The 11,590-nt window shown below is 36.9% G+C and overlaps 1 protein-coding gene across 5 annotated transcripts in view; it reads right to left on the bottom strand.

Moving 5' to 3' along the window:
* The window catches only part of DSP (desmoplakin), a 51,892-nt gene that overhangs the window by 8,601 nt on the left and 31,701 nt on the right, over positions 1-11,590 (bottom strand). For all 5 annotated transcript variants that reach the window (XM_088130607.1, XM_088130608.1, XM_088130609.1 and 2 more), the window contains 10 exons: positions 11,040-11,166; positions 8,711-8,909; positions 7,776-7,969; positions 7,174-7,340; positions 6,057-6,195; positions 4,566-4,759; positions 3,682-3,844; positions 3,254-3,337; positions 1,865-1,972; positions 1,429-1,527 (listed from right to left, as the gene is read on the bottom strand). In XM_088130607.1, coding sequence (XP_087986733.1) covers positions 1,429-1,527; positions 1,865-1,972; positions 3,254-3,337; positions 3,682-3,844; positions 4,566-4,759; positions 6,057-6,195; positions 7,174-7,340; positions 7,776-7,969; positions 8,711-8,909; positions 11,040-11,166 — 1,474 coding nt within the window. The remainder of the gene's footprint in view (positions 1-1,428; positions 1,528-1,864; positions 1,973-3,253; positions 3,338-3,681; positions 3,845-4,565; positions 4,760-6,056; positions 6,196-7,173; positions 7,341-7,775; positions 7,970-8,710; positions 8,910-11,039; positions 11,167-11,590) is intronic.

Raw genomic sequence — 11,590 nt, 5'->3', positions numbered from 1 at the left:
AAAATGAATTTGGGGCTCAAATGGAATATATATATATATAAAGACATCTTTATGCAAAGTATCATGATCCTTTTAGTTTTCACATTAAGTATAACAAACAAGATCCCAACATTCTCACGGAAGATATTTAATAAAGCACCATTCTGAATACATCAGAATGATGATACATGGAGGGAAATGTACAATTCCGTGTATTAAGGAGTTGGTCCCCTACTCTTGGGGTACCAGACTTGGGGTTGAACACTTGAATTAATTAAATTCTAGTCTTTGTGGCAGTGATGATGGTGATGAGAATGGTTTTGAAACTAAGTCTTTGGGCTTGCTTTTTAACAAACACAAAAGACAAAAAATGCTTTTCTAAATAAAAATAAAAATAAAAATACAATTATATCCATAATATGTCACGTTAAAAAGTAGCAAAAAATAAAGCACAAAAATACTGTTTCTATGAATAAGTTAACTTCTATGCAATACAAAGCTATTACAAATTATACCTGCCTAGGAAAACTTATGCACCCTAATCAGATGTGTGGGGAAAGGTGAGTAAATGGTGAGTAAAATGCACTCTGAATATGCTTAGCCTTTTTGGTGTTACTGTTTCATATCTTCACTCCTAAGACTTGACATTCAAACAGATTTCTGAGTTGAACTCAAGTACATATTATGTCCTATGTAAACACTACTTTAAGTTTAGAAGATGGGGCCCTCTACCTATCAGAAAAAACCTACCTTGGAGTGACTGTTAAAATTTAAGCAAATATTCCATCTGTGGTAATTGGAATATCTAGAAACCTTCCACATATGCAGCAACAACATGACATAGCTTTTTCTGAATTACACAATTTCAAACTGAACATAAGGGAATCACTTTCTCAAAAGTTATCTTGCTGAAAAAAGTTTCCTGCACATATAAAATTATTATCTATTAATACAGATAATATAAAATTATTTAGGAGAAATTCCCTTAAAGTCTTTTCTTAACTTGCTAGACTTTTATTGTGCACAAGACAGGTATTATTTTATGAGAGCCATATGTACACACATGAAAAGTCTGTACTGATCTAGTCTATTTTTCCACAAACTGGTATCTTACAGATACAGTGGGACTACAACTTACAGAATATCAGAACTGTGGTTACAGCACATCTGCATGATGCCAGGTCAGGTGAAGCTGGCCTTGCCAAAAAATCTTTATCACATGGTTCTACTATTTGTCTAAATTAAATCTCAAGTCTAAATATGAAACATTAACTATAACAGCAACGAAAAATGTTTTAAATCACAGAAGTAACATTCTAAGTGTGCTAGGAAGTTTTTTTATCATTACATCAAGATACTACCTCTAATCTAAATATTATTTTTGAAGCACTTAATACTTCCAGATATTGTACAATTCACAAGTTGTCTATGAATAAGGAGAGAAGTTACCTTTATATCTTCCAAGCTCTTTAACATTTCACTCAAGAACTTGTAATAATCTCCTGATCTTGTAAGAAGCTCGATATATCGAGATTGAATCTCTGCAGCCTGAATAAGAAGGGAAGAGGAGAGAAAATAATATTGACAGCCTATCCCAAATATCTATCATTCATTCATTCATTCATTCATTCATTCATTCATTCATTCATTCATTCATTCAACTTGTATGCCTCCCATCTCTCCCAGAGACTTTTACTTATTTTAATAGATTTTTGATACTCATAAAACAAAACAGCCTAATCTTAAACTTGCGTAATCATTGTCCTAAATTAGGGATGGGAAAACCGTGACTCATATAATACATATGATCCCCCAGTTGGTGAATTCCAGGACCTTGAGATCACATTGCTGAAATAGCAAACAGCATGAAATGGGGGACATGTACCTCTTGTAGAATAAGGCCTGAAGGAGACTGGACCATGCTCCGCTTGACAGGAATGTTCAGTAAAGTTTCTAGTCCTGAACTATAAGCTGCAGCCTGGAGTTCATAATCCTGTTAAATGAGAAGAAAGTACAAAGCACTTTGTAAACAATATTGGTGTACAATATTTCCTGCTCTGAATTTCAGCATTACAGAAAAGCAATATATTCCAAAGCTTGTGGAAAAATAAATACAGTGAAGTGGATGAGGGTGAAGCTGGAAGAAACTAACCAAAATAAGGATTGTTCTTTAAATCAACAATATATGGTGATACTGAAGTGGAAATAGTTGGAATAATACAGGTCCTACGCTTTATATATGTGTTTAAATAGTCAAACTATTTTATGAAAAAGTTTCTGAAAATGTTTGATCTTACAATCATGTCAACAGGTATTAAAAAGCAAGTTTTCAGCTTTCCATAAGCCTGTCCTGAAATATACCAGGAAAGCATGAGGCAGACAGGGATGATTGATTTGACTGATTGCTTATGTCTCAATGTGGCTGAATCAACCCCATTGTGCTGAGCCATGCTTTGTGTCAACTACTGTTTTTTAAGCAAATCAACACAGCTAGACTCAGTCTTGCAGACAAGCAAAGTAATTGTGTTTTCTTCCTATTTTTTTCTTTTGTTTTTATAGTTTTGTTTTTGTTTTATTGCTCATGCACTGGTCCTACATGAGTTGGTTAAAGGCTTAGACAAAACACAAAAGCAAAGTGCAAATAAATGAAGAAATCACAAACAAATCATGCATGACCATTCATGAATCATGTTATGCCAAAGCCAAAATCAAATATTGTTTAAAACTGTTTTACCACCTTTAAACAGAAACAAGCCAAAATCAAATCATACAACAGCACAAAATGACATGTGAGCTCAACCATTTATTTAGATGGCCCATTGAAATTGCAATGGAACTTAGTTTTTATTTCTAGGGAGTAGTTATTATCAGATTAAAGGTGGAGACAATGGTGTCTGTCTGCTGATGAAATAAGATCTGATAGTAGTAGAAATGGGAGGAGAAAGCCATTCTGCTAACAATGAAGCAGATTTGGAGCACAGGCAGGGATAAGAAGGGGTAGAGAGCAAAGAGAAGTCTTAGCTCTTATTCTGTGTATTGGTTACAGGGATTTATCAATTTCAAAATGTGTACTAATGGCACTTGCCCAACCAGGCTTTTGAGGATTATAAATCAATATCATACTAGCAATGGCATCAACATTTTATGAACTTCATTTTGCTAGCAGTTGGATTCACTGTTTTAAAAATGGAGAGAGGGTTAAGAAAAAAAAGTGGCATGATTAAGCCATTGTTGTGAAAACATATTCTGAGAAGAACAGGTTGAATAACTTTACCTTGATTGCAAGTGAGCACACTTCTGCATTCTTGATCACTTCTTCCACTCTGTCACGCTTGCCTGTAATTTCACTGTGCAAGTTCTGACAAGAAGAGAAATGAATGAATGTTAATCAGATTCTTGGAACTCAAAGGGTGGGCAAGCATCTGTCCATTTATATAACTGGATCCCCAGGGATATAGTGACAGTGAGAATGTGTAGGATAGCCTATCCAGGATAGAGTAGTCTATCTTGTTGCCCTTCAGAATTATAGTGAGGAAGCCCAAGTTAGAGAAAGATTTGCCACAATTTTAGCTGAACTGAAGGTTGTATTTAAGATATTATCCTGAACTCTTACTGTCATGCCAATGCAGATTAGGATGGATTACAAACTGATTCCAAAATAGTTCTGAAGATCAGTTTGGTGCACTTAGTATAAAACAGTACCTTTTGCTCCTGCAAGTATCTCATGACAGTGCTAACATCTCCCAATTTCATGGCTTCAATAGTGTCCTGTCGGCGCTTGGCATCACAGATCCATTTATTCAAAGCCTGGTAAAGATCCCGATAGGTTCTCAGCTGCTTCACCTGTTTTTCTAAATCCCAAGATCTGCAAAACAAGCAACAAATATAAATTGATCCATTGAACCCAATGCTGATTTCTATGACAAGCAGCATCAGTGCAAGAAGTGAGATTAAGATCCTTTCTAACAGCTCTGCTATCTGAGAGCCGCTTTTGCACTGATGATGCCAGTGATTTTCTTTACGACCTTATACATAAAACGTGTTTCTTACCACTGAGCTATAGCCCCTTCTCTACGAATAAGAATATCCACTTTGCTCTTCATGAAACTCTACATCCACAGCCTTTGCTTAGCTTGTAACGCAACTTCTCAGTTATGCCACAGTTGCAAAGAATGCAATTATATATCAATATATTTACAAAGAATTTTCTGTTTTAAAAGCCTGCAGCAATATGTGAAACACTATTTCTAAGTTTAATATAGCTCCATAAATGCAGCTATCATTTGCAGAGCATGACCAACTGTCATGGAAGTGCATATTCAGCTACCATGAGGACAATCTTTATCTATCAACCAGAAAGGATTGTATTCAAATTCCACAGGATCAAATTTAGGTTAGACATTTAGACTTAAAGTAGCCTAAAAGGCACTTTTCCAGAAATCCTATTTGCAAGATATAGCACAATCTAATTAAGAAGAAAGTTCTTTGCTAGAACTTGCAGTGTTGGGTTTATAGTAAATGTAAAATTCACTGCAAAGCAATGATGCTATTATGAGAAAGCCAGAGACACTGCTTCAGAAACAAACCTGTCATCCAGCTGTTTCTCCACCCTTTGCCAGCGGTCTGTTAGCTGGCTGACTCTATCAGCAAATTTTCCAAGATCTAAGTCATAGAGAGGGTATATCTGAGAAGACTGGGAATGAATCTGGAGAGCTTTCTGCAGCTCTGCTTCCAAAGTTCCAAGCAGGGACTTCTTCATACTAAGGTCTGCTTTCATTTTCTGCAAAAACACAGGCAAAAAACCCCCAAAGAAAAATACGTTAATTATTTTAGCTTCTCCATTCTAAATTTCAACAGAATATTTTTTTAAAATCCTGACTAATTTAAAAACTGGTAGCATATATTGTCTATAATTAAGTTTCTACATTTGATGGTTTAGAGGAGGCGTGATAAAGATATAGACTAGATCTTATCCATGGAAAATGGCCTGCATTTTTATTATACTGTTCAATTATAATATATATAATATTTGACCTTTTTACGAGGTGAACATATCACATAAAACTATGGTATACTGAATAAACCATAATTAACTGGGTTCACTCATTATGCTAAGCCAATGTGAACAGTTAAGTCATAATTAGCTGTGCTCACATCAGTGATAAGTCAGAATTCCAGAGAATTCCAATTTAGTGTCCATGAGCAGAGTGAATTGGGCTTGATTTCTCAAGAAAAATGGCTACAGCAGCCAGACAATGACACCAAGAAAAAAATTAGCAAAAGTTGGGGAAACCAATTTCTGATTTCTGATTTGCTTGTGAAATGAAGAATTAATATCTTAATAATACTAAGCTTTCTTATACATGTAGTCCCCAGGTTAAGAACACCAAGTTTAAGGACAACCCATAATTAAGAACAGAGCCTATTGTAGCAAATTTCCAGTTAAATACACAATTATTCAAGTTAAACACACAATGGTTTGAGTTCATTACACAACACTACTTATACAGTATTATACAATACTACTGTTCCGGCTTACATACAAATTTGACTTAAGGACAGACCTTGGGAATGGAACTCGTTCTTAAACTGGGGACTACCTATACTGTTCTAAGCATATTTAGTATAATACTATAATGTCACAATAAGTAGTAATAGTAGTAGTTTTCTCCTATTGGTAAGTTAGTGGTTACTTTGGCTATACCCACTGATATCAAGGATCTTGCAAGAGTGATGATGTGGTAAATATGAGAAAGAAAAGAAAATAGCAAGGAACTGGGATCCTTGCTCACACCTACTAATGTTGTTTTCTAGTCTTCCTTCTGCCCTCCCTATCCCATTTTCCTTCTATGCTTTTTTAGACTGTACATCTGAAAGCAGGGGCTGTTTTGTTTTCATTATTCTGTCTTGTTTCATTATTCAGTAATAAATCTCCAGAGCTTTTCAAAGGTGGGATAGAATTGCTTTAAATAAATAAATATGTTCAATTCATAGCTCAATGTAACCAATTTGTAATCCAATTCCACATTTAAAAAAGAAAAGAAAAACAAAACAAACATTCTCTTTTTCTTTCTCACCTTTAGGCAAGCTCGATAGGCCTCTACTTTATCTGGATCCAAAGAAAGAGTGTCCTCTTCTGTAAGCCTAATTTCGAATACTCGAATCACATCATCTGTCTGGAGAATTGCCTGAAGCAGTGATCGCAGTGCTTTCAAGCTGCAACAACAGTGGCATAAAGAAAGTCAGGGACTAAAAATATTTAGCGTTACTAGTATTCGTATTTAGTATTACCAGTACCTAGTATTACTAGTATTACTTTAGTATTTTCTAGATTTACTAAAAAAGATCAAGGAACTACCAAGAATAAAACCATACCCACTCCAACACTGGCAGGGCAAGCTATTGTATATAAACAGGGAGCAAACCCCACACTCACTTGCACTGATGTTACCTAGATGGGTAATGAAACGTCTCCAAGCAAACAACCAAGCTCAGAGAGCACCAAGGATTCCACTAAAAAATATTATTTGCTTTTACCCACTCACCTTTCCCACCTGTCCCCAATTCAAGTATTCTTGCATTGCTAAATTTTCTTTTGATTGTGGGCATGTCCTATTCACACAAACTCTTGGTTTCTAAGTGTTGCAGAATAATTGTATTGTATGCTCCCTTAACTAGAAGGCTATATGCTTTGTTGTGTTGTTCTATTTTAATAAATAGTGTACCTTCAGCTTCTGAAAAATTTGGAAAGGATAAGGAACAGGAAACAAACATCCTGATCTGAGGCAGCATAAGGAAAAGTAAGTCCTTTGTTCCATATGCAAAACTATTTGATCCACATATGCATATAAGAAATGGACACCTTTTTTTGAAGAACTTGGGTCACCTCATTGCAAAACCTGTTATTTACTAGTAAGGCAGTTACATGTCTTTCCATCTCCCTATTTTAGCCACACTGTAACCTTATGAGGTAGGTAGGTTGATAATACAAGTCCCCCAATAAGCTACCTATCTTAGAGCAGACAACAGTAACCATCACACTTTGTTCTCTCTCTCCTCCTACAGAACGTTATCAATCTAGAACATATGAATGCTTTAAATCCTCATAAAAGATATGCTTGGCTAGATAGGAGTGCCAACTACTGAAAACAAAGCAGACGTCTAGAATATAGTTAACCTTTGCATTGTTCTTACCTGTCCAAATAGCCATCAGAAACCCCATTAATATTTTCCAACTTCTGAAACAAAGCATTAATTTCAGACTGCAAATAGAGATACTTCTCAGAGCCTCTAAAATTTGGAAGATAATCTTTCTGCCTGTTGAGAGCCTCTGCCATTGACTGGGATTCATTTTGTATACCCTGAAAAGAAAAGTAAGTATCATTTGCACATGCACACATTTCTTGTACTCAGAGAACCAATCTGAAACTTGTTCTTTGATTCTAACTGGAAATGCAAGGAACTGAATCTGGAATCCTCTAAGAAAACTGCAGGGACTTGTCCAGGCAGATCTAGCGCTGCTCCTCCCTGAACAATACTGTAATAACTGCTGTGATGTATATAAAACTGTGTTGCATTTACACGTAATAATAAATGAGACATTCCTCAAGTGATCATTCCTCAATTGATGTTATTCCTCAAGTGATCATTAATTCTTGCTAGCTAAACCAGTGCCACTAACTTCAGTAGTATCAGATTGAAAATGTGGGCCCTAAGAATATGTCAAATGTAAAGAAGAATGGTGTGGGTATAGGGAGAGGGGACACAGATAATTTATTCATAGCAAATATATGTACCTCTAATTCACTGATTCTGACAGACAAATTATGAGAGGCCCCTTGATCCAACTGGAGGGTGGTCCTCTGCACCATTCTGAGCTCACAGTTTTCAATTTGGCGACGAAGTTTCTGGAGTTCCATGAGTAGCCAGGCCTCCTGCTTTTCCTGTTCCCGGCCCTTTTCTAAACTTTGTTCAACTGTTACTGGAATAACTGGGGGGGGGGGGGGGGAATGGGAAAAAATGTGAAAAGAGAGTTTTAAACTGAAAAGGGCATTTTGAAACACATTTGAGGATGAGGATAGTAAGACAAGCATCACATTTTCATCAGCAGTATGGCTTGGAAAGGAAATCAGGTATAACATGAACACGATGCTGAATACTTTTGTCTTTCTCTACCACTCAAAAAATGCAATAGAAAGGATTGGGCTGGTGCCAGATGCCATTCTATGTAATTAAAATATATTTTCCTACAGTTGTCAGCATCCCATTATTGCAAATGCTCTAATTGATAAGTCTTGCTTTTCATATGGGGCCTTTTTGTGAAGCCCACACCAGCATAAGGTATGATGTCCCAAGCTGAATTCAGCTTTCCAATCATACACTATGGCCTAATGGATCCTTGGCAGTCTTACTCATTCTTATTTAATATGATTTAGAGGTCACCCAACTCCAGATGACTCTGGGCAGCTTATCTTTAAAAAGTACAGACTGTAAGAGTCCAAAAGGTAAACTGTATGTAACAACAAAACAACATACAGGGGCCAAACCCCCACTCTGCCCCAAGATCTCTGAGAATAGCAAAGTTTTCAATGACTTTCTCAACATTTTTCAGCCTCAAACAGAGGCAGCCTCAGGAAACCGCATGTCTAGCAGATGGGCTATGGCTGGCTTAGTGAGTCGCTAGCTGATGTGAAGAATGACAACAGTTACTAGTATTTACTAGGACACTAACTTGGAGTAGGATGTGAACCCGGAAGCTGGATGATCAATGTCTGGTAATGCTTCTGAGCATCAGTGAACTGAGTCTGGATCTTCCTCTTATCATCATCACCAAACATCTCTGAGCCTTGGCTGTTCCTGATAAATTCTTGGTAATGGATCTCCAAGTCAGCAATTATTCTTTGATAATCTTCTCTGCGCATTGTCTTCAGCTACAAAGAATAAATACAAACAATTTCAGGAAAAGCAGCCCAAGCAGGTTGATGGCAAATTTATCTCTACATAATGCATTGCTACAAGTGGTCCCCATAGATGAAAGGAAATGACTCAGGAGGGCAAGGTGGCTGGAGACTGGGGAGGATGAATAAAAATGACAAATGACTTAACATGTAAGTTTATGTTAGTATGAAGTGTCTAAGGCTAGAGACTGTGGAATGTGCAGATAAGAGAACCCAGAAAGTCTATGTCAGCAGATACAAGGATACTTACAAAATTAAGAGCTATGTTATCAGTAGAGACAAGGGCTGAGAAAAGGCAGACAGTCTTTCAAATGTCTGGAATGCCTGTCTTGTTAAGGCTGTTCCAAGCATTCAAAAAAAGTGTTTTTGCAAAGCATGCAAGCAATTTATTCGATACAGCAGTCCCAAGCCTACCACGCCAGATGGCACACTGGTTGCAGAAAATAAGATCTGTAATCTAATACATCCAGCACTCACCAGGTTAGGAAGAATTGGTGTATTCAATTACTTGAAATACTTCATTGGATCCTTACTGACAATTTCACCACAAATCAGACCAGAATGGTCTGGAGGGAAAGTCAAAAAAGTGAAGATGGTGGTTACGGAAATGCAATGGAAGCCCTGCAATACCAGTGCACGAATAAAAAGGAGCAGGGCTTCCATCACGCTGCCACAACAGCCATCCTGACTTTTTAAACCTCCTTCTGCCATAGACACCGCTGAATCAGACCCTACAAACTTCTTCTATCGACTTGGAAGGCCAATGGCTCGGACCTGTACTTTATATTGGGTGAACAGAGCAGAGTTCAACTTCAGATAGGGACTTGCCCATCTTCTTTCTTTTGCAACCCCTCAGCCCAACAGCCTGTTCCTGTTGCTTGGTGTCTCTTAAGAATGGGAGGCAACTTGGCCCAGGAGGTGCAGATAATATGGAGAACTGATGAACAGCACTCCAAGCTTACCTGAATGCAAGAGGAATTTACGTTCAAACTCAATTATTGCATTGTTCAAAAGCACTACCCAGTGATAAAAGGGTACGGAATGTATACAAGCTCTAATGAATATCAGGATATTAAGCATCAATTATTTTTCAGTCTACCACACTGAGCATATTGTTTGTCATCACATACAAACGTAATGCTATTTATTTTTACTTTGAAGTAAGCTCCAGTGCCTTTAGTGGCTTATCATTTGACAAGTATGTATGTGTGTGTGTGTGTGTATGTATATATATATGTATGTATATAATTAATAATAAATAATGTATATATATAATTTCAGACTTAATCTGGAATAATTAACATTACCAGCACAAGCCCAACTTTGGCAAGCACTGCCAGATGATATAATATCATTTACCTAAGCAAACTAGGATTGGAATTCCTGTATTACATTTCAAGAAACATCTCCTAAGATAAATAGAAGGATGATACTTTACTTCTGCATTACATCTTCTTATGTCAACCCCTATGCATAATTCCATATATTAACTATCTTTTCCCCACCCAAAAATCTTTATGAATGTGGCGTAGGAGCAGAATACCAGTCAAGCGAGTGATAAATATTTGGAATCAATTGCTACATCGCTTTTAAAAGAAACTCCTACTGAACTCCAAGATAATTGCTAGAAGCACTTATTTTGCCCATGATCGGCCTTAACAAGTTGTTTCATTCTATCCTGATGGCATAGCCCTTGGTGGGGAGTGCACTGCTTTGCCTCAATGAGGAGTCAAAATGGGGGTCTGTCTTGATTGGCTGTTCTAGTAACAGCAGCTTCTTCTGCAAATGTGCTGTGCATATGCAAAGCCATCAATACTAAACAAACCAAAGCAGTCACTTCACCTTAAGGAAGAGAAGCACAGCACCAACCAGAAGGACTACTTTGAAAGGAGTGTTAGATTGTTCAAGCGTTAAAGTGAAGTCTTTTTAAAGATCTGCACAGACTCAGCAATGGCACAGCTGAAACTTCAACCTATCAGTTCTTCAAAATTAGATACATATGCATGGATCCCCTGTCCAGAAAGAAAACTGGTAACTATGTGGATACCAAACTGATTCAGCTGTAGGGGAAACCCCATAGCACATAGCTTATATGATACCCACCTTGGCAATAGTCATAGCCTTGATTTTTTCAATATCAATGATACAATAATGCCAAGACACCAGGCTCTTCATGTTGATGTAAAGTTGATTCCAGAGAGCCATAATAGCTTCGTAGTACTGTTCAATTCTAAAAAGTAAATGAAAGGTTATTTACATTCAGAAATCAACATATCTCCTAATAACTGAGTGTCCTGGGAACCCCTACACAGAAAAGCCCAAATATTTCCAACATGGAATATTTTTCAGTTCAAAAAATCAAATGCTTCTCATATTTATATTTAGATTATATATTTATAATATAGGATGGATGGATGGATGGATGGATGGATGGATGGATGGATGGATATATATTATTCATTGCTAAAATTGTACTCTGCTCCAACTGTGATGATTTCTGAACTGTGTGCTAAGAGAAAGGCAGGAATGTGTCTGAAAAATGAAACACTCATGTTAGATTCATTCAAGATACCAGCCTCTTGGAGGAGGAAGAACCCACATTGTACTGACTTGCCAGTGGGCCAAAATTCTATTTTACATGTTATAGTATATAC

The sequence above is a fragment of the Python bivittatus genome, unplaced genomic scaffold (assembly GCF_059951505.1).
Source record: "Python bivittatus isolate LINGU-HERP-01145 unplaced genomic scaffold, Pbiv_v1 ctg000840_np1212, whole genome shotgun sequence".
In the NCBI taxonomy this organism is placed as follows: Eukaryota; Metazoa; Chordata; class Lepidosauria; order Squamata; family Pythonidae; genus Python; species Python bivittatus.
This window is presented reverse-complemented; position numbering and strand designations above follow the sequence as displayed.